The 23,922-nt window shown below is 37.5% G+C and overlaps 1 protein-coding gene across 2 annotated transcripts; it reads right to left on the reverse strand.

The window, feature by feature from the left end:
- Nucleotides 1-374: 374 nt before the first annotated feature.
- On the reverse strand, nucleotides 375-23,057 carry LOC115622689 (bumetanide-sensitive sodium-(potassium)-chloride cotransporter). 2 transcript variants are annotated; one of them, XM_030516713.1, is made up of 18 exons: nucleotides 22,447-23,057; nucleotides 17,236-17,415; nucleotides 17,047-17,161; nucleotides 13,276-13,534; nucleotides 12,890-13,143; nucleotides 12,659-12,773; nucleotides 12,450-12,589; nucleotides 12,221-12,386; nucleotides 12,015-12,157; nucleotides 7,599-7,708; nucleotides 7,397-7,532; nucleotides 6,718-7,317; nucleotides 6,414-6,636; nucleotides 5,805-5,891; nucleotides 3,158-3,255; nucleotides 2,838-3,067; nucleotides 929-1,164; nucleotides 375-857 (listed from the first exon to the last, which is right to left on the reverse strand). In XM_030516713.1, the coding sequence occupies exons 1-18, from the start codon at nucleotides 22,725-22,727 to the stop codon at nucleotides 613-615; spliced, it is 3,618 nt and encodes a 1,205-aa protein (XP_030372573.1). In that variant the 5' UTR covers nucleotides 22,728-23,057; the 3' UTR covers nucleotides 375-612. The 2 variants fall into 2 exon arrangements, with proteins under 2 accessions (XP_030372573.1, XP_030372574.1); XM_030516714.1 differs by lacking the exon at nucleotides 5,805-5,891 and having other exon boundaries at nucleotides 613-857; nucleotides 22,447-22,727.
- Nucleotides 23,058-23,922: the final 865 nt, after the last annotated feature.

Genomic DNA, 23,922 nt, shown 5'->3' on the forward strand with positions numbered 1-23,922 from the left:
TTTACAATTCCCAACCCACTGATTTTTAGCTTCATACCTGAGGCAGCATCGAGCATGTTGGATGCAACCGCAAGCCTACAATGGACGCGTTGAATGAAATGCAAACAGTACGAGTATTGTTTTGTGATTTATTTATTTAAAACTTATTTGCACTGCTGTTTTAAAACAAATTTAAATTTGGCCATAACGGAACAATCCATTGATCAAATTGATTGCCAATCTTTAAATTGACAGCCACGACACGGAAAAATATAACAAATTAATGAATTGCCATAATTATAAACAAATAATTAAAAATTTGCATAAAATGAGTGAGTAAGTTTATGTGTGTGTGTGTGTGTGTGTGTGTGTGTGTGTGTGTGTGTGTGTGTGTGTGTGTGTGTGTGTGTGTGTGTGTGTGTGTGTTTGTGTGTCGATTTGTTTATTGCTGTGCGCGCTCAATAAGCAGCATTAAGAGCTGCGGCAATCTATTTACATTCAACTTTAATGTACAACTAAGCGAGTTTGAGGGTGTGAGTGTCTGTGTGTGTTTGCTTGTGGTTGTGAGAATTACGTGCCTGCGTATGTGTAAGTAAAATAAAAGCGGTGCACGCTGCCATCTTCTTTTTTCAATTACGAGTAGAACGTCAATACACTCGTCTGATTGCCACGCACAAACAGGAATGGCGGCATATCCCGACTCAGGCTCTCCAGCCAGGCCATGTAGAGGGGTGCGGTTACAATATTCTTGCGCGGCATTGGCAACGTCATGACCACCAAGTCCGATTTGGTCGATTGCTCACGCAAATATTCACGCAAACGCAAATAACGATTTGTCTTGTCCTGCACAGCCAGCAAATCATCGTCACTAATTAGTGCTAGAAAACATTTGAGGGGGACGAAGCGGTTACAAGAGATTTTTTCACAACAACCACTGCCTATTGCTTACCTTCCTCTTCGGTAACGTTGTTCGGCAATTTGGTGCTGAGGCCATTCTCCTTATCGCTGACCACAAAGTCCTTAATGAGTTCGTTGAAAAACTGTGTAGATGTTTCTTGTGGCTTCTTCGTTATGTCCGGAATCAGCGTCAGATCCGAATAATCAATGCGAAATTTCGACAGTAAACTAGCCATAGAGCGCTGCTCGAATTCAAGCTCGGCCTTTTTGTTTGCCAGCGCATAGACTCTGCAAAACAAAAGGAAAGCAAACTAATTTGGTGCCCTGTCTAAACTATTAAAGCAAAGAGTTAGCCAAGGTACTATGTGCATTTACTTTACAAGTCGAACAAAAATATAAAATTCACCGAATTTAAAGTATAGAATAATGAAGTATTTCACTTTATAGAAATGCAAAAATGCTTAAGCAGAACCCCGCAAGCAGTTTAAATCAAAGTTTTCTCAGAAAAGTACACAAAGCTGTTGTACACTGGAATTTGATTAGTATTATTTAGATCACAGCATGCTGTCAGTTGCCAAACTGATGATTAATCAGTAAATTATTTGAATTTGCCAATGTATTGATATTTACAAGCTGCCCTAATTAAAGCTAAAATAATTCATTTTACACAGAAATTATATGCATTTTTAATACTACTTTTCCATAGTACTCTTTTTTAAGTATTACTCACTTGACCAAAGACCTGTTTGACCAAACTCTGTTACTAATATTTCAAGCTTTTTAGAAGTTAAAATGTACTTAATATCTTGCTATACAATTTTAAATATGTTATTTATTTACGAAGTCAGAAAATTGTTTCTCTTTAACTTTGGAATTTCCAATATGTATTTCTTGTATTTTTTAATTTTGAAAAATGTTGGAAACCTATTTTTAAAATTTGTTGAAAATTGTGATAGATGATGAAAGGAAATGAACATAAAACAAATAGCGTATTATTTAAATTGTTTACAAACTAACAACGATCTCTGAATTGGTCTAATTCTTAGGATTAATAACTACAACTGGCCCTTTTTAAAGTTTCACCAACAAATCTAAATCGGTTTAAGAACCTACTGTCGTATTTATCTTTAGCATTTTTGACTTATAGGCTTATTATTTTTGAAGCTTTTCCGTACATCGACTCAATTGAAAATGTGTGGCCATGCAGTAAATCAGCCTTTATCTCAGTGTTCTCCATTCTGCTCAGGGATGTGCACATTTTAAGGCGCTGACACACAGACAATTTCAATTCGAATCCCAATGCCAATGCCAATAGCAACAGCTGACAGCTGTTGCTTGCGCTTCTAAATGCTGTTTATGACTGTCAAGTTGGCATTTATAAGAGCATAATGTTAGCGCTCAGCTCAAATCAACTTCACACTAAGTCAGTGAGTCAAGCAGTCAGTCCATCTCTTGTTCAGTCAATCAATGTTTGGTGGCTGTGAGGCATACTCAGACAATAGCAGATTTAGTTTGCTTAGCAACTGATATGGCTTAAATGTTGTTACTTGTTTGTCGGCTTTTCGCTTGAATCAACTTCAATTAAGCACCACAGAAATTTATATCAATATAAAAAGTTGCTTTACAATTTTCTTTGCTGCTTCCTGTCAAAATCTTTGCCACTTCATTAGGCTTATTGAGCAAAGGACCTTGAGACGCACAAACGTACAAGCACCAACTTGTGTAATAAGAAATCAATTGCAAGTGGCGCCTCGAAGTATGCTTTCAAAAATCTGCATGCTAAGAGAGTCGTCCTGATACGCGTTATTAAGTAGACATTACACAAAGAAGCACAGCAAGAGGAAACCAAACGCCTTTAATGTGCACACCCCACGCATACAGCACATATGTATATATAGTATACTGTGTATAGGTATGTGGGTGTATAATGTACAACTCAATTGCCGAAGAGCCAGGCTCACCTCAATTTACATGATTGCCAGGTGCGCCGCGTGCTTATAATATAGGGTAGCAGCAGTGTTAGACCGCCGTCGTCGTACAGCCACCAGACATCGATAACAGCATGGCTGCGTTTACGCGTAAATTGCGTTAAATCAGCCAGCACGTCCTTGGAGAGCTCCACGCCACCGGGACCCTTGTAGAGGGACGTGGGATCGTCGTGTTTTTGCTTCGATTTGCGCAATGTATTGGGCTGTAATGTAATGTAATGTAATGTAAGGAAATACAATTTCTTCATCATCATCATATTTTCTTTATTTGCAAATTAATGTATTTGACTTACAAGCACATTGGCTGTCTTAGCCTCCTGTGGATCGGGCAGACCGGAAACATCTTTCGTTTGAGTGCTGGCAATGAAGCTCAGGTCGCTGGTACTGGAGGCTGCGGACAATCACAATAAGTTAGTTAATGAAATGTGTCAATTGTATTGGAACACGCAACATTCCATAACAGTCCATGCAATCAATGCAAGGCATGCCAACAACACAATACAAGTACTTGGAGCACACTGCGTATACTTTATGAACAACCACAACATTTCCATTTGTCATAACCGCGCAAGAAATGCCACCGAATGGCATAACTTGTGTAAATACACACGCCCCCAAGCCCCTTCACACCCAAACGCACACATACACACACAATTCTATTCCTTTCGCATGTTTAAATTATTTGACGCTCAAGTGGCGCACAACTACAATTCTCAGTCCCATTTACGTCAAATTCCCCTGCCAGTTACCCAGAAACGTGAAATGGTATGTAAAGTAAACATTTTTCAGCACACACGAGCTGTGCGGCCCAGTTACAAGCGTAACAGCAACAAAAGCAAAAGCACCAAACAGGCACACAAATCACCGCACAGTGGTTCCAGCCGCTGGTTAGTGCAAAAATAAAATTATATTTATAGCAAAAACAAAAGAGCAACATTGAAAATATGTAAAATTGTAAAATTCCATCAAATTTCTTATAGTCTACAATCAAAAACCAAACAATTATTCTATTCTTAAGTTATTATTTTACATCTAAGATCAGGAACACATAATTAGCCCAAAAATTTGACACATTTGAGAATTAAACTAAAGATAGTACATTTGTTTACGGAATACCTCTTAATCTACCCAATGATTTACATTTGGTATCATTCTTTCATTCAACTGAACAATAGTTAAATAGTTCAATGAATTCGAAGGGCGCCTAACTTTCCCGAATAAGAAATAGTTTCGTTATTTAATTTTATTTACATATACTGTATAACGATATGAGTACACGGCCTATATTTAATCTTCAACAAATTATACGTTTGCATATATGATAAAAGCTTAACGCTAAAGACTTTCAAAAAAGAATTAAATCATCATGTACAGTTAGAGAATTTGTAAAACTTTGTTGGTAAAATTCTATAATATTTAGGTGAGTATTAAGAATCCTATAATCCTTAAATTAGTTCATCTTAGTCTCAGCTATCCACTGAGATCTTCTTCAGCATTTGAACTGCAATATGCCCATGATATTATATTTTAAGTCAAATCGCAAATGTTTCCTAGTCATTCTTATTACACAGCCGACATGTAAAGCTTGAATATCCCTTAGTGTTCAGAAATGAAGAGATGGATCCTTTATAATTAGCTTGACTCTAGTTCTCTTTTCCTTAAAAACAAATTGTAGATAGCAAATAAAGGCTAATTCTTACATCTAGGCTTAAGTTGAAAATAGAACATGAAATAGCAAACATGCGCGATGACTAAATCACCCGGAAAAGGGTATATTTCTCACTACTTGACTGTCCGTCTTAAACTGTGTGCCGCACTCTTATCTCATAACTGATTCGAATCAAATAAATCTTATGAATTGCTCCTAAATAATTTAAACTAGAAAACGTTTTTGACTTGAAATATTTTTCGCCACAAAGTAATAAAAAATATCGAATTATTCAACGACATCTAAAACAAAAGCTTAAAGCCTTCAATATTTAATTTGCTACAAAAAAAAGGAAGCATTCCTTTTTCCACGCTTTAAAAAGGAAAACTGAGTCACTGTGCCAAAGAAAATAGAACCTTTACACAACTGGCACACAGTTTCCGTTCCAGCTGCTGGCGCTTTCAATTCCGCCTGCCGTGTACATTTACACATGTCGAGCGAGCAACTTCATTGGCCATTTTACATTCTTTGCTTGGGGTTGCGTCTTGCATAAATTTAAATTCAAATTTATTGTATTAATTTTGATGCAACATATGGCCAAAAGGGTTCGCCAAGGCGTTCGGGGCCCAAAAGGGCAAGCAAGTGCTGCCAGTTAGACCAAAATAACAATCACCATTAGCAGCAGCCAAATTGGCCGACGCTCGGACCGCTGCTGTTACTCCTGACTAGTCGTCAGTCAAGTGGAAGTGTCGGAGCCCCTTGGGCCACTTGTTTTGTATACTCGGGTTAGTTTTGTATGCTTTGAATGACATTAATTTGTTAGCAAGTTTTATGGCTTAATGAGCAGGGAAAGGCAAGGCAAGGCAAGGCATGAAAAAATCAAGGCAAGGCATAAACTTCAAGTCAGCAAATATTACGCATACGCAGCGCAAGCTCAAGACTCATGGTTCATGCACATGTGTGTGTGTGTGTGAGTGCGTGTATGTGTGTGTGTGTGTGTGTGTGTAGTTTCCTTCATTCATATTTACCTACTAAGCCTACAACAAAATCACATTCCATTTAAAACATGTAAATTTTTGCTTGTGCTTTGCTTTGAACAACAACAAAAAAATGTTAAACAACAACTTCACCTGGCCACGAACGTATTCTACGAATACTCTGCTTAAAACGCACTATAAACCAAAAGTGGGAGAGGAAAGGGAGAAAACGTGTAACATCATTCCAATTGTGACTTTTCCTTTTTCTATTTGTTTGTTTGTTTGTTTGTTATTCTTTGGGAGCATGCTACTTACTTTTGACCAGCTTCAGACTATTGCCATTCTCTGCTTGGACTAAGTCGTTTCCAGCATCTAAGGTGTTGTTATCGCATCGTTGTCGTTCTTTTTGTTGTTGGTTTTTAGGTGCATTATTTATTTGTTGGTGCAGTTCATTCGATTTTAATTTTGATTTGTTGGTGTATTTATTGTAAGAAGTGCAAGATTTAGTTTGAGTTTGTAAAAGCCATGCGAAAAGAGAAATTACAAATTTAATAATTAGATACTAAATAGTAAAAGGGCAAGATTCAAATTAAGTCGACTCTCTCTTTCTCTCTATATATTGATGAATAAACAAGCATATCTGCCTAAATTTTAATTTGAAAACAGTTATTTACAGCTTATTTAATAATAATAGTAAGTATAGGCTTCCAAAACCTATAAAACTTATGTTCGATGAGAAATTTGAAATTTGATTTATTAAAGAAATGAAATTTTACATTTCATCCTTTGTTTATTTGAATTCATTTTCATTAAGATTTTGCTAGGAAATTAATATGCAACCTGAATTCGAATCTTGCCCTAGCATGTCAATGGCTGTCTTCCTACTGTGCAGCATGCCAGAGCTGGGACCTATTGGAGACTCACCTTGCGACACATTGCGACTTAAAGAGTCCATGCTTCCACTCAGCCCATTCTGGGCGCTGCGCTCCACCGTCTGCAAATCGCCAGAGCTCTCGTTTGGCTGCAAGGTGCGGGGCACCTCGACAAGAGTGCGTTGCACGCTGCTACACTCATCGCCCAACAATTGGGCGCAGTCCAAGCCGGATGGTATGCGCAATATGGCCACAGATAGATACATGTCCAGCGCCTGCAGAAAGAGAGAGGACAGACCACACCACAAAGAAATCGTAACCAAAAGCGTCGAGGACAAAAGTGTCATTAAACGCACCTTGTGCATCACATTGAAATATTGCACGAGCTCCTTGTGCTCGCATGTCTGCCAATCGGCCTTGTAACCCATTAGTATAATGTTTGGCTTCAGTTTGCCAATGCCCGAGGCTTGCATAAGTGCCCGAGTGCCGGCCTCAAAGTCCTCACCATCGACCAGAGCGTAGAAGCCTTTGACGCGATGTTTCCGGAACCAGCTACTGGCTCGGTCGTGTAAGTAATTGCGATACTTCTGGGTAGTGGAGCTGGAGCCGCGCAACACATGGCCGCACACCAACAAGGACAGGTTTTTGGTCAGCATATAGGCGAAGTCCACAAGGACTGGCCGTGTGTTGGGCAAGCCGGAGAGCACGAGTATTTGCGGTCGATAATTCTTTACGTGCTCCTCCACATTGTTCAACTGCTGCACCGACATTAAAGCGTTCTTATAAGTTTGCGCCTGGGTGGTCGATCCCCAATTGACGTCCGGCTTCCGATAGGCGACGATTAAGTACAGCGCCAGGACCACTCCAAACGTGATGAGCGCAGTTCCCCATGAAATGAGAAACATGACTGCCACACAAAGCGCAGCGCCCACCAGACTGAGCCACATATTGTAATACTGCAACGAGCAACAGGAGAGGCTAATTAGAAACCAACAACACCCCATCCCATCGCCCATCGGCATGCAAATAGCTTACCTTGAAGGTGGGTCGCCAGCCGACTGGCTTGGCCAGACTGGCATGGAATGTACTGAAGTTGATTAACATGTAGGCGGCCAGGAAGAAATTCGATATAAGCGGCGCTATCAAATTCAGCTCACCTATGAGTATGAAGCTGTATTATGGAATGCAAATTGAAATTAATGTCTGTCTCTTGGAAATTCCTCCGCCAGCTACTTACGCCACAGCTATGACAAAGGTCAGCACATAGCCGCGCACGGGCTCGTTATTCTTGCCAAAGCCCTTGGCGAACCAAACAATTTTCGGATAAAGCTCATCCTTGCACAGTGCCTGTAAAACACGAAAGCATATAAATGCAAAAATGGTAATTAAACAATTGAAGTTAATTATATTCCAGACTACTGCACAAAAATAACTTTAATCTGTTTAACAATACTTTATTAAATTTGGGTGCAACATGCTTCATTATCTGACAGCATTATTTGTAAAAGACCCGGGCAACCTCTTGTATTGATTAAACACTAATTATACAAACACACTTTAAGCCTTCTTTTGTTAAAAAATTTATGTTTTTATCGCTTTTCCAAACCAACAACACATTTTTGTCACAGTAGATGCCATTATTTGCATTTAGTTCAATGAATCAAAAGCCATTTATTTAATTTGTAATACATCCGATATGAATATCAAAAAAAAAGTACACTTTAAACCAAATTTGCTTTTACGAAATTGTGCTGAAAGTATTTCAAAAAGTATACAATTTGAGAAAAAGTTATCAATAGTCTATGGTCGGTTAATGAGTTACTTATGTGTCACCAAAGAATACTATTTTTGAAATCATATAAGCAGCAATACTACGAAACACCCCCATTCCCGGACCCAAATAATAGTACAACAGAGTACTATTCCTTTGAGTTGACGACCGATTTCTCCAAATAGGTATAGACTTAAAAATGTTTAATTAATTTGTACTCAATGAAACGTAAAGAGCAGAATATACAAGTAGTATGATGACTCGACTAAAAGGGCCTAAAGGCAAAAGAAGAGCGCGCAAGATGGCGAAAGTATAGGCGAACAGGCTTATTTTCTGATTTACATCGTAGTGCTGTTAACAAATCTTATTATGTATCAATCTATATCTTAAATAAACTAAAAGTGTCGATTGAAGTATACACAATTATATTGCTTTTATTTTCAAATAATCATTTGATTATCAAAAAGATACCTTTCTAATACTTTTGTAGTTCTGATACCTTTTATGAATAACATTCAATGTTTTTCCTGACGTATATTCCTTTGCTCAATAATTTGTCTTAGGCTGCATCGTTTCAAGGGCGGCATTCTGATAGATACAACCATATGGTCTCTAAATTAACGTTAAGCGATAGAATATTGCTATTAATATTAAATAACTCCACAGTCTTATTAGGCAAACACATCATGACAGGGACAAGTAAATTGTCAGCACTGTCAGAGTTTTTATTTTTATTTTATTTATATTCATGTCAACAAACATTGACTGTCGACATGGAAAAACATTACACCTAATTCTGTTTTTACACGGTAGATTGGTTCCTCGAAAAAGTCGTGTTAAAACAGATCGTGTAAAAACAGAATCAGGTGTATATAAAAATAAATATAAACAAAAGCCTTATAACCTAGGAAAGCCTTCGTAGGAGAAATCTAATCAAATCACAATAATATCTAATAATATCTAACAATAATATCTAATAATATCCGCCCCGATCATATCAAAAAATCCCGGTTGCACTTTGTAAGGTACTTTTCTACAAGAGACCCTATGTAGAAAAATCATCCGCAAGTAATTTCCGCCCTTTTTTTTATCAAACTTGGAATTTTCTCACAACTTCTGACACTTCAGAACTATATTTATAGGTGAGTGTTAAATCAAGCGTACAAAAATAAATAAATTGCGTTATAATGGCTCAAAAATAATTCTATCACCTTTTCGGTTATGACTAACCCATTAAAATTTATGAACACTACGTATATATGTAGTTATCTATATATTGGCCTATGCGGCCCGTACTAATTTATGAAATTCTTTCTTGTGGCCATAAATGAAGAACGAAATCTGTAAAGTGAAATGACTTCATAATCGACGGCATCGTAATGCTTCAAAATTTATTTGCCACCAGAATGCTTTCGTGTTGGCATTTAAAAAGAGTGTTCCAATCTGTGTTGGACAGTCGTTAACGTCTTCGCTACCGTACGGACCTCAAAACCGAAACAGTTTATTTTCTCTGCAATTGCAAAAAGTGTGTATTAAGCTTAAGAAAATGTGTCATTCATCTGACCCTAACGTGTGTGATATTTTTTCAGTGCATTTCACAATTTCTATGCTGCTTCTAATGCTTGGCCTCAGCATCTCACTGGCGGAATCCACATTCGATCCAGAAGTTATGTGTTCGCTGCTGATGGATGGCACAAAAATCAAAGACCCTCGTGCATGCAATGCCTGGATAATATGCGAGAATGGCAAACCCATCCAGGGCGCCTGTGACGCCGATCAGTACTATAGCAGAGAGGATCAGGAATGCGTGCCATCAGACAGCATCGAGTGCATAACGAGCAACCCATGTCTGGTCGTTGGAAACGGCTTCTCGGCTGATCCCTACACATGCAATAGCTATTACTATTGTGTGAATGGCGTTGGCACGCTGGGCCTTTGCAGCTCAGGCTTTAATTTTAATCCCCTCACAAATGCCTGCCTACGAAACTTCGAATGCATAGAGAAAATGATGCCGGAGAGTTATTGTAACATTGTGCCCGATGGCGTATTTATAAAATCAACAACGAGCTGCACAAAATATCAGATGTGCTGGAAGGGTAACGTCATCGAAAATGTATGTCCTGGCACCTTCTACTTCAATCTACTGAGTGGCCAGTGCGATTATCCAGAAAACGTAGCATGCGACATAGTTGAGGACCCACTCATTGCCGAGCCAGGACAGTGCTCAGCAGATGGAGAATTTGTGCCCGACGGCAGCACCTGCAATGGCTACTACTACTGTCATCTGGTTGATGGACAAATGCACCTAAGGCATGGCGAATGTGCCAAAGGCCGATTCTTTAGTGATGGCGCCTGTCGACCACGGGCTCAGGTCAGTTGCGCCTACGATCGCTGTGCCGGCCTAGGCGAAAGCAACTTTGAATTGGCCAATGAATCGGAAGATGGTTGCACCAGCTTCACAATTTGCGAAAATGGTGTCAGCATCGGCAGCGGCCATTGTCCTGACAACCAGTACTTCGATGAAGTTCTTCAGAAATGCACGCATGACCTCGTATCCTATCCAGCCTGTAAGCAAGCAGTGACAAGCACTGCTAAGCCGACAAGCAGTACAACCCAGGCAAGCAGTGCTCAGCCAACAAGTAGTTCTTAAGCTGAACACAAAATATTCGATTTATTTCTGCAAGGCGGTTTCAAGCTCAAGAATTAATTATTATTAATCGATAAAATAGAACACAATCATCCCTGAAACCGAACAATGCGCACCTATATTCCTATCATCAAATATTTATTTAATTGTACCCATTATTCATAATAATTTATTTTAGTGAGATCTACATACATATTTAAAAAAAAGTATACGTTTTTTATTTTTATAACTAATATAATCCATTTTAAAAAGTAAATTACGCTTAATTAATCTCAATATGGAAATGCCAAAATCCCTTCAGTCGCCACCAATCGTATTATGTATTTATGTTATTTAATTATTATTATTCGAATTTTTTTTGAAAATGGGTAAGCGATGGTGTTTATTTTCGAATTTCTTATTTTCGACTATCATGAAATGAAAATATACTATATATAGTCTATCAGCAGTTCAACCAAATTCCACTTATTTATTCTTAAAATGCAACTCTACTTTAAAAAAGAATCAAAAAAAGTTTATAAAAGCTTTATTTTCAGCAGTAATCCAATAACTAAATAATTGTCAAAAAACGATCCGTTCGATTAAAGTCAATCTATAGCCGTTTGATAGGTTAATATTAAAATATATATCGATTTAATATAAAACACAAGCTATTTTTTGAAATAATATACTTGTTACCACACTTCAATTTTGAGCTCAGCAAAGAGTCTTACATAAGAAACCACTATGAATTATTATTTATTTAAAAGATTAATACCAACTTCAACAAATGTACATATACATTTAATTTACCACTTCATAAGATTTAGATATTTCTGATATAATTAATTACCTTATCACATCTATAAATACTAAAGATCTTATGCGCTTGTGCGCATTTGTGCGATTTTGTAATCGTTGTGACAGTTTAGGGGCTGATAACAAGAATTTAGTGTTCCTATACACCTAACTAAAAGTTGAATGCGATATCAATATTATATGGGAATCGTATTTATTATAGTTCCCTATAAATATATACTGTTAGATGATAATACTCACCTCTCTTATTATATTATACTGAAAACTAGACAGAAAATGTTGCTTGATTGTTTAAACGGATGGTGGGCAGACAAAAAAAATAAATCTTTAATCAAGTGCTTGTTTCTCAAGGAAAACATTTTCTGCCTAACAGCTCTCACTAATTATTCGACTTTAATTTTTGCTTCTAAGTAATATCATGAACCTTAAAGCCTCACCTGAAACACCTTTGGCGCTGAGACCAAGCTGGCCAAGGCCGAGGATAGGGTGGCAGCAAAGCAGCCGGCATAGATGAGAGGACCAAAGCCCGAGACCAGCTCAATCACTTGGAATGAATTGTGCAATCCATAGTCGCATTCGCCTGCAAAGTCAATTGAATTTGGCAGTTAACGAGAAGTTACGACCTCACCAAGTTCGCACCTACCCGGCAGACAGTCCAAGAAGGCGAAGGAGCCATTTACGACGTCGGTGATGTTGCCGGTGGCATCGCGAGCCACCGTGCCGCCGCATATCAGCACCATGAGCAGATAAGTGCCCGTTGTTATAATGATGGCTAAAATCGTGCCCTTGGGTATAGATTTTTGAGGATCCTGTAAAAAAGGTCGTAAAATGTTGTAAGCGAAATGCAAGTAAGACAACAATTAATCGGGTACCTTTAAATCTCCAGAGATGTTGGCGCCAGCCAGAATGCCTGTGGCTGCGGGAAAGAAGATGGCGAACACGGAAAAGAAATCATGATGGACGTCGTCATCCAGGCGATAGTCCGCAAACATATTTTGTTTAAATATCATGGCTGTGTGAAAATTTGATTAAAAGGCTGGCCAAAATGAACGCCCGCATCAACTTAATAGCCACACTTTACCGTTGTAGCCGAGGAAGCCCTTGGCCAACTCCAAATCGCTCTTGGGCCCAATGAAGCTGCCAATTATGAAGTCCGCAATGGCTGCCAGCAAAATGACGAGCAATCCAATTTGTGCCTACCAACAGCATCAACAGCATCAACAACAGCAGCAAAAGAGCAAATTCGGGTCATTAAATTGCACAGAGATTCCGTGGGGCATAAAGGGAGGGGATAGAAATTAATCATACGCACCTTGGCCTCCCACTCCATGCCAACAACAACGATTATCAAAAGCAGCAGTATGGTGACGCTGCCTATGATGCGAACATCCATGATGCCACCGTCAATAATTTTTCCACCAAATGTGCGCATCAGATCCCGCATACTCTCACAGAAGCCCACAACGTACATGGCGCAGGCAACGGCATTCGCCAACGAGAATATCAGGCCAATGGAGCCACCAAATTCCGGGCCCAGTGAACGTGATATCATGTAATAGGTGCCGCCTGCATGCAGCAGCGCAAAAACAGGAAAAAATTTGCATAAATTTATTAAGAACAATTTAAAACAGACAGAGCAACAGAGACATCCAACCCCAGCCCCAACTCCAGCCAGCAACCAACGCACTCTCAGCTTACCTCCTTTGATGACACCATTAGTGCTTATCGCCGACATTGACAACGCAGTTATGGTCGTGACAACGGTCGTAGTCAGTATTAATAGGAAGCCTTCTACAATGCCCGCCTGGCCGACCACCCAGCTGAGGCGGAGGAAGAGCATCACACCCCAGATGTTTAGCAGGCAGCGTACAAGGACACCTTTGATCCAGCCAAATTTAAGCATGCCATTCATGATGCCCGACTCCAGATCCTGATTGCGTGTCAAGCTGTGCGTGTTCTGTGAATGAATGGTTTGTCAAACACACAATATACAATATATACTCGCTATCCACTTATATACTATATACATTCATCAAGGATGTGAGTTGCAAGGGAGAGATTCAATAAAACAGTCTGTGAGCTTGATAAATGATGCCCTTAAAAACGCCAGAGAATTGGCCAAATATTTGTCTTAGCTACTGCTTTCGGGCACAGAAAGGTGAGAGTTTATTACCAACAGACATAAGGCATTTCATTATGCGAGAGAGGCGTTCAAAATAGGCACGCACACAGCCTTTAATAGACGCAAAGCTTGACTTTGGCGGCACATTTAATGACAGGTCAGCGAAGCAACAGCGACGGCGACAGCACAGGTCAGCACATGACAACACCCATCCACCCATTGAAAACACCCACACAATTGATGCTGGTTGGTAATTTGTTAAGGGAATTAAGCATACGCCACCGCAACAGCAAAAACAAACTCGAACGCGAACGCAAACGCAAACACAAACGCGGCAACAGTTGAGCCAATTAAACTTTTGAACTTTCGGTCAGAGATAAATGGGGCGAGACGCATTCTGAGCCGAGCTGGATGCTATTGGGGCATGTGCCCATTTCATTTGTGGGTATTTATTTATAATTATGAAGGTCGCGCATTAATTCATTGCTCATGCTGCCTAGGCCGTTAATTTGATATATATCTTAAAATGAAATCACCAACTTTACAATTGCTTTATATATTTCCTCCATTTCCTGCAGGTGCGCCAAAAAGAAAATACAAAGATTATTTTTTTATTAACAGCACTGTCTAGTCATAGGTAAAAAATGGGCCCTAATAATTTATGAAAATTGCCATTAAAGAAACGCCATTTTAATTATTTATGCCGCTTCGAAAAATCAAGTAAGCAACGCCTTGTTTCTTGGAATATATATTCAAATGATGCGACTAAACAAAAAATGTTTATCTGATTTATTGGTAAATTTAAATTATTTAATCGGCTTATCATATCTAAAAGAATCCTCAACCATTGCAAGAGAGAATGTTATTGTTTATTTGGCCTTCGATGCTTCTTTTGAGGGCTTTATGCAGCTTCTATCTGCTCATTGCTTAACTTTTTTTGTGAATTTAGTTTTTATTTCACAGAAAAATTTAATAGGGAACATATAATAGCATTTGCAAAGGAAGCACAGGTTAAAAGGGTTAAGCCCACCGGCTTATAAAACAAAATGTTCTTTTCTGAAAGCAGTTTATCTTTGCATTCTCATAATCAGAATTAAACGAAAATGTAAAATATTTAAAACGAAAAAGTCAGGTCATGTAAGAGATGTGTCTTCGGCTCAATAGTATATATACTATATATATATATATATATAATTTATGTTCCGAGCTGACTTTGCGGTGCTATCATACACATATGTATATATAAAGAAACTTCTCAATTCAATTTGATTAAGATATTTTCATAGTAACAACAATGACAACATTTTAGCATTTCATGATCAAAACCATTTATTGATCTATAATATGGGATCTGTCGCACCTGCTTATAAGCTATCGGACTCTTTTTTAAGCGCATAATACTATACACAAGAAAATTCTAAAAGTTTGTCTCATTGTACATACATATATAAAAGAAAAGTAGCTTACTATAAATTTATTTTATTTACTCAAGTTAGAACAATGCAATTGCTAAGCAATTTTATTACATGCCCGCCATTTTGAAACGGCCGATTATGAAAAAGATCCTAACTTAGAAATGGAAACTGTCATTCCAAAAAACTGAAAATTAATTACATTAGAAATGCTTTAGTCACCGTCCTGCTTAATGAGCTCATTACGACTGATTTTTATCATTTACGCCCTCTTTAATTTAAATTTTCTAATGTCATCTGCTAACCAATATAAGTATTTCGTGCCCCACTTCTCTGCCAATCAACGTCATCGTTCGGGGTCGTTTTTGATGCAATTACAACGTCAGCTGGACAATTGAGGAATTTGTAGTGCTAATTGACAGAGTTTTTTACGAGCATGAGAGATTTCAATTGAACACACTTCGAAAATGTGTAAACTTCAATTAGTTTCAATTGATGGCAGTCGACATTTTCAATTTGTGACGCCGCCAAATTGAAGAGGACGCAGAACTGACTCACGAGTGCAAATCAAAAGTCAAACGTAAAGTCAGCGCACTCTCAATGTAGAGTGGGTTTATCAATCTCGTTCTATGTCTGAGTGGTTATCAATTTTTTTTGGGGGGGTGGTGGTTGCCGCAAGCATTTGAAATGCTTGCATTGTGGCTTAAAGACGCCAAACTTTGCATGCCCTCCTACGTAGGTTGGTGGTTGGATGGACTCTGTGGCAACAATTTCCATTTTCTGATGTTTTCCCGACCTTTGTTCTCCAAACTGGCTGGTATGGTAATGAACTCAAGTGTTTGCTGTCACGCTTGTGCGCCGCCCTCGACATCGTTGCAAATTATAATTTTTCAAATGAGCTAGGTTGGTCTTAAACTTTGTGGCGCTTCTAAAAAATGATGAGACGAGCATACCCTGTATTCAATAAATATTTCATAAGCTAACATACTTTAAAGCGGAAATGAGTTGGATAACAACAAATACTCGATCGACTCGAGGACTAATACATTTGAGATCTAGGTCCAATTGCCTTGCTCCTTCACAGTAATTGGAAAAGAGTTCATTGTTTTTTTGTTTCTAAAAATTTTACAATTTATTAAACCAGCATTCTGCTACCAATATGGCAGCTTGAGTTAGTTGAAAATAAGCTTAAACCTGCACAGCTAATTTCGGATTCTAATTTCTATTTGTGCAATAATTTTTAAACTATCGAATATTATTTTTTAAAAAATATATAATATTTATTTATATATATTTGTATTCAATTTTTATTAAATAACTGTTCAATTGGGAGAAATAGCATGGCAAGCTTGATGCCACCAGGTCTTAAGCATTTTCAGTTATAAACACTCTTCTTTTTTTTCAATTATTCAAATGCCAAAAAGTATAAATATAATTAATGAATTCTACTGCGGATTCGGCTGATCGAGAAAATGTTTTGTGTGATTATCCCTACAACAACCTTTTATGTGTAGGGCATACCAAGAACAATAGCTCCAATTGCCAGTGCTTTAAGAGTACTTGACACTTGACGCTACGGCGACGATTCCACGCCAAGATGCCAGAATATTGTCAACTAGCGGACAACAGCAAATGCCACGAGGCTTAACCAAAATGATTTCGGCCCTTCTCAATCGATGGTTAGAACGCTGGCATGTGCCACTTCCTAACTGGCGTTATAAATTTAAATTTGGCCGCCAGCGGAACGCACTCTGACTCCTAAACGCATTCTGATTTTATGGCAGCGCACTCACACAAACATAAATCGTTATTTGTGACCCCGAGAGATGGGCCTTGAGGCTACAACCTTTCGTCATTTTATGGCTGTGACGTAAATATCAATTTTAAGGGCATTTGGCAAGACGGAAGCATGCATAATTTACAGTATACACTCACCTTTCGAACCAGCGTGGCATTGTGAAGCTCATCGAGCGTTGGACGGTATGCGGCCTGTATGGACATCATGTTCCGGTAGTTGTCGAGGCGGGGCAACGCCTCACGTGTGAAGTGCCTGCAAGGATTATAATTGTAAAGTTAAATCGAGCATTTCAGGGAGAATACAAGAATAATATATATTTTACTAACCGAAAACTTTTACCATATTTTGTATCGTATTCATTGTCCAGAAGTTCACGCTCCTCTTGCGAATCATTTGAGTCGTCCGTGTCCACATTTTGTGGCTCGACTTGAAAGCGAGTCGTAGTCTGCAGGTCCTTGAAACGTGAGGGCTTATCCTTGTCGCGAAAACTGCTTTTGATGGATTGCCTGCAACAACCAAATTAAAATGTAAGCGAAACAAGGCACAACAACTGCAAACAGCGAGCAAACGCAAATGTTTGTCCGAATGCCTGCAAACTGTTGGCTACACTGTTTTTTCACCATTAATTTAATTTAATTCAAGCACAGTCGAGCGAATGCCGGAATTTCACGCCTGTGGGCGTTTGGAAATTCCTGTTGGGGATTTGTTGTGGCACCCAAAAAAAAATTGATGTTCAACACAAAAAAGAACAACATTGTAGCCCGATAGCAATGTACCCTTTATCCTGTGCATACAATTCCGGCGCTGGGTTATATATGTAGGTTGTTAGTGAAGAAGAAGAAGAAGAAGAAGGGCGTGTCTGGTGGTGTACTTTGAGGCACAAAAATTGTTTTTAAAACTGGTAGAATGCAGATTCCAAAGCTGATATATTTTAAGAGCATAAAAAAGTTTACACAGATTTCGTAAAATGACCAGCAAGCATCAAATTTCCGCTTCCTATTTATGCATATTAATATACACGTACGCACTATGAAATATGTCCTCATTTTATCAAAACTCATAGAAGTGTATCTCGTTATCAATGTTATAGTACTAATGAGTTATTTTTAAAGTAAAAGTGGTATATTTTTTTTTCTCGTAAGTTCTATATATTTTTTTGATCTTAATATCTATCACATTTATCAGTACTACATTTTTCGTCATTTATTATTATACATTCAACAGAATCAAAAAGCAAACAACATTAGTTTTCGAAATCTTTTTTTGCAAACTGCTTCCGGTTTTGAAGTATTTTTTGTATTCCTCTCTGCTATGTACCTCAAGGAAAAAAGAATATGTGTGTATTTTTTTTTTTTACAAAATATAATCCGTATACAATTATATTATATATAATTATATATATATATTATATAAAATATTGGAATTAAAATTCAACTAAAACGAACAAATCAAACTATATTTTTAATTTGTAGTATTAATGATTAGATACGAAAAGTGTAACGCAAAACATTCCAAAAGCTTAAACTTTAAATTTTGTAAAAGATATAAGAAATACTTGTAGTATTGGAGTATGCTAGCATGTGCATTTTTCATTTTTGCCTCATTTTGTTTAATTCTTGTGTATAGCTTGTTATATTGTCTGTATGTGATTTGATTTTTGGGCAGTAATTAGAAAGCGAACACAAATCGCAGGAATGGTAATTAGACGATCTAACGATACATGATATAGAGTGATCAGAAGTCAACACCAGAAAAATTGCAGATTGAATGTGTGCAGTTTTATTTAAGTACAGTGCTTATACATATATAGGATAGATAAAGAGACTGTGTGAATAGCATCAATAATATCCTTTATGCATAGTAGAAACATGTCATTAATTGAATTTAAATATTGAGCGGAAATAAATACGACCTTCATACAACACAAGGATTATGAAAAAGAGAGCCAACACAATAACATGATAATATTTTTCATACCAGTTGGCTACAAATACTTTGACATTTACAGCATTTATTAAATCTACGATAATTTAATCGAAATAAATACATTGAATGAATCAATTACAATTTGCATTTCATATCTGGTGACCCCACTCAGGTCAGACTCACCGAGCTGCCAACAAAAGTAAACAACAAAGGAGACCAACAAATCGCAAAGTGTAGGTTGATCCCGAAGAAATAAATAAAAATAGAAATCAGCCAATGATAAATTCGATTAAATCTTAACAGTACTTGAAAATAAATGTCACTTTTTTGTTGTCCTGATTTTTTGGCTTGATTTTATTACTGTGACTGGTTTGTGTGTTTGTGTGGCCTTATAAATTATTCAGAAATTTAATCAGGACTCTAAAGAAATAATCATGTGTCAGGTGATGGGACATTGACATTAAGAATTTTCCACATTTTCTGTTCAATTTTTAAACCTAAAGACCTTATTACAATTGAATTCAACTGATTGATTATCGACACATAAATAAGAAATAAAAATGAAATGCTTTTTGATTGCTGTTTATTGTACGAAGATGAAAAATAAGTAATGGCCGCCAACGCCTTTTTATGCCGCAGAATACAAAAGTTCATAAATGTCTGCTTCTACTCTTGCACTGTATGTAGAAAAAAGTTCAAGGGTCAAAATACATACAAGTACGCGCACATACTCGTACATCTAATATGCTTGACTTTATTCTTCAGAATTTATTGTTTTTGTATGCACTCTATGTCATCTGCCTTTTCTCATTGTTTGTGCGTTTTCAGTTGCTTTGATTCGATTACCCCGAAGCTATTTGTTCATTTGTCATTTTAAAGGTCTGCGTTCTGTTGAATTATATCACAACTTTTAAATTAAACGCAGTGGCTTTAGTTTGCAATTACAGCCGCAGGCACGCAATAAATATACACGAATGCACACAATTGTACAACAAATGCCTATTTCATGTGTTTGAAGTTAGTTTCAATCTTAAAATAGTATAATTACACTAAGAAGCACAATTTTTAAAGCTATTGAGACGATGTGCTCTCGATATTTCAATATTATGATTCAATATGACGATTTACAAACCCTTTTTAATAAAATTATTCATTAATTAATAAAAATAGAAGCCATTATTTAAGAACTAAAATTTAAAAACCAAAAAATAATAAAAATTCACTTTTTAATTAAATTGTTGAGTATTTTGGTGACCTTCCTCATAGTTATTTTTATTGTTTGGCCGGCTCGAGGTCAGAGTAAGAAAAACCAATTTATTTAATTTTCTTTTCTTTTTCCGATATATTTCGGTTACGCCACGGTAACCGTCTTCAGGGCAATTATTTAAGCAAGTCTGCTCTGTTTGACTTGGAGTTACTAACTTTTTAATTAAATTAGATTCATTTTTAATGATAAGTCCAACGAAAATTGTATCTTTTAAAATCGTTAAGATAAGCTTTAAGTCGCAATATAGAACAATTTAAATCAAAATTATGTCAATCCCCAAAAACTATGTTGCTTTATGTAATCTAACTGCTGTATGTTATTTGCTGCTAAGGCAAACAAAACAGTTAAACAGCTCAATAAATACATTTTCAAATGACTAGCGGGCATTTCACAAATGTGTTAATATTTGCATGAACAAATACCACTAAATTGGAATATGCCTGAAATTAAATGAATCTGGCATTCCATATAAGTTTCTTAATGGGCTGCTTAGAATTTATTCAATTGTTGAATGCCTTTACAACAAATATAAGACAAACACTTTAAGGGCTTACCTTGAAACCTTTACGCACGTAATTCAAAATAAATGCAAAGTCACTTTCTCCTTTTGCTCGTGTGTTGGCAGCTGCCCCAAAATGTAGGCAACACTAAAAGAGACGACTGCTAACTATGCAAAAAGTTGCCGAGAACTTCAAGGTCACTGCCAGCAAGCGACCACAACTTAAAGCACATTTAATAGCTACGTTGCGGAGTCCGCTTCGCCCTTTCCGCCGTCGTCGTTATTATTACATTAAGAGGGCACATGAATATAAATCATTTCATAGCTTCGAAAACACGCATACGTGCATAAAAAATCAACGCACTAACGACTCTCATAAAATCCCATAACATTACCACTTGACTTCCTTTAGCCACAACACAGACAAAAAGCAGGCTTCAGGACGCCAACGGCACTTGAATAGTCACTCAAATGTTCGGCAGCAATTGACCTTGGTCAATAGTCCTAGAACAGGACGAGGAGCGGCCGCAGACAAATCAATTTCCCAACATGGTCATGCAAATTTGCTGACAGACTGCATTTTTATAAAAACACAATATACTTGTATATTTACAAGGGTAAAATATGGTTATTACAAGTCTACACATGGATGTGCCTTTGATTAGTTGCCTTGCTTGTAAAGTCCCCTTTTCTGTGACACTTGGTTTTTGTATTATTTTGTGTGAAACCAAGCCAGCACGCTCAATCGATTCGGTTTGTTGAACCCTTGGTCGTGGGCTAACAACCTTTTCCTATGTTCGGTAATTTGATAGATGCTTTATGTGGCCCTAGTCGTGGGATTAATTTCAAACCGGCGAACATCCCAACAAATTTAATCAATTTTGAATGATGATGCATGGTGCGTGTCATGAATGCATCAAGCAGGTCCACGCACTTGGCCGGACTATTGAAATAAATGGGGCGCAACCGAAAAATGCGAATGTTGACGCCTCCCGTCAAATAATTGGTCTGAACTGTCGAAAAGGCCGACAAATTAATGCGTGTTAGCAAATTTTATGACAAGCCAATTGTGATGGCAATACTCTCTTGCTGTCCACAACAGTAAAAGGTAAAAAACGTAACGCAATTATATAATTGAATTAAATGCGTTCCGTTGCCTGCTCAACTCCTCGAACATTTAGATGTTGGCCTTTGAACTTTTTACTTTTGTCGGCATAAATTTCACTTGAACTTTGTTGATTAGACTTTGCTCAAAAAAAAAAAAACGGCATTTTTTCAGGACATTCTTTTTTCGTTATTCATTCTGCTGCGCTTTTATTTTTGGTATCTAAATGAAAAGTTTTCTTATTCTAAAAAGAAAGGCAGTAATGACAAAATTTATTGTTCATTTATATTTAAAAAAAAAAATAATAGCTTTAAACATTTTTCAATTTTTGGAAACTTGTTATGCAAATTGTCGACGCCGGCTAGTTATCTTTAAAAATAAATTGACTTTTCTAAAACGCCATAATAATCGTAACTCTTGCTTTTTGCCGTTTTTAAAAACTTCTCATAAGATAATTCCTTAAAGTAAATGTGAAAATATTTAATCTTTGTCTCTCAGTAATGTTGCCAATAAAGCGCACAGACACCATAATTACCAAAGAAAAATACAAAGCCAGTGGCTAAGACTGACAAATATGATAATAATAAGACATCTTATACATCAGCCAAAGAAAACATAATTAAATGAAAATGAAAAATGCACAAAATACAAAACGATTGTCTGCTGTGTGACAAGGTCAAGCTACTCGTGCAGTGTCCTTTGCGAATTGGACACGCACCCGTCGGGACGGCTCAACTTACCGTTGTATTCTTGGCTGCTGTTTTTTAAGCACTTGTGTGGCATCGAATGTGTCGTCCTCAAGCGGTTCCCCATCGCTGTTGACCAATCGGCGGTAAACTTCATGCGGGGCATCACTTTCTGCGCCCCCACCTCCTGTGCCACCACCGCCACCATCACCATCATGTGACCTTCGACTGCCATTGTTGTCAGTTTTGTTCTTATGATGGTTTACAGGATTCACTTGAAAACGATTTGGTGGTCGATCGACCGAGCCCATTTCAAACGATGTTGCCTCCGACATTTTAGCTGTCTGTGTGAGTTTGTGGTTGTATTTGAGTTTGGGTTGGTATTGGTATTGGTGTTGGTGTTGGTGTAAGTGTATGTGTGTGTATGTGGTCCGAGTTGCGTGCTTTTAATGCAAGTGGCGTTGCCTTTTCTAAGTCGTCGTCCTCGTCTTCGTTGTCCGTGCCATTCAGCGCAACTAATTGTGTGTGCGTATCAGCGACGTTATTTCCTTTTTGCTATCCTGCGGGCAAAGGCAGAAGAAAAATGTGCGAGCATTATGTGAGGGGTCTTCTATTGCTGCTGTTGTTGTTGTTGTTGTTATTGTTGTTGCTTTTTGTTCGTGCAATTGTTGGCTATTGCCCTCCGACCAAAGAAAAATAAATAAACTGTAAAGAGAGCAAAGAATAAAATACAAATCAATATCGAAATGTAACTATAACGCCTACAAAGCGACTACAAATTGTGTAAATTTGTTTTCATTTACTAATTTACACACAATTTCTCATCATTTCTCTTCCACACTCACTCCCCAATTCTCTCTATTGTATGCTCTTAAAAATACATATTTTCTTTTCATTTATGCCAACTACAATATTTACTTGGGCTTTGGAAAAGTTTGTCACGCTTTCATCTCGCTTGCTTGCGGCTCTCCTTTTGGGTCCAAACATTGTCAGAAACTAACTTTTGTTTGCGTTAAACCACATGCCAATGTTCACACATCCTGTGTGTGCGGTTCAAGGTTGACACGCAATGTGTGCTTAGAAATGTATTTAAAATCTGTGACATGGGAATGTCTGGAAAGCCCGAGGCATGTGACAAAACAGCAATTTGGTAGTAAAAAAAATGAAGTGAATATTCTGAATTGTGAAAATATTGCAAATGGCTTAAGACATTCTTAATTTTAGTAGTAAAGTTGGCAGCTCATTTTTGTTATTGTTAATTGTTGGCATATTTTGAAATGGGCTGCTTATGATCCAGGGGTAAAAGGTGAGCAATAAAAAGGAAGCAAAGCGAACAATTGGGCACAATCTGTGCTTATTATAGAAATGCGAATCAATTGAATGAATGGAATGAAGGTTATTTATATAAGAAAACAATCGGTGGAACCTCCTCTCAACTCAAAATTACTCGGAATTGCAGCATCGCAGATGTTTAAAAATGTTTTTCCATGAGCATGAACAATCTATTTTGAAGTTTCTTCGAAACCACTT

The sequence above is a fragment of the Scaptodrosophila lebanonensis genome, unplaced genomic scaffold (genome assembly GCF_003285725.1).
Source record: "Scaptodrosophila lebanonensis strain 11010-0011.00,11010-0021.00 unplaced genomic scaffold, SlebRS2 tig00000043-arrow-pilon, whole genome shotgun sequence".
Taxonomy (NCBI): Eukaryota; Metazoa; Arthropoda; class Insecta; order Diptera; family Drosophilidae; genus Scaptodrosophila; species Scaptodrosophila lebanonensis.

Bases quoted from the DNA above. Each gene is read 5' to 3' on its own strand.
- LOC115622689 (XM_030516713.1), bottom strand. From the start codon at position 22,727: ATGTCGGAGGCAACATCGTTTGAAATGGGCTCGGTCGATCGACCACCA. The intron at 17,416-22,446 runs GTAAGTTGAGCC...TGGTTGTTGCAG, and splicing joins CAGCAGCCAAGAATACAACG to GCAATCCATCAAAAGCAGTT. The intron at 7,709-12,014 runs GTGAGGCTTTAA...CGTGTTTTACAG, and splicing joins CAGCGCCAAAGGTGTTTCAG to GCACTGTGCAAGGATGAGCT.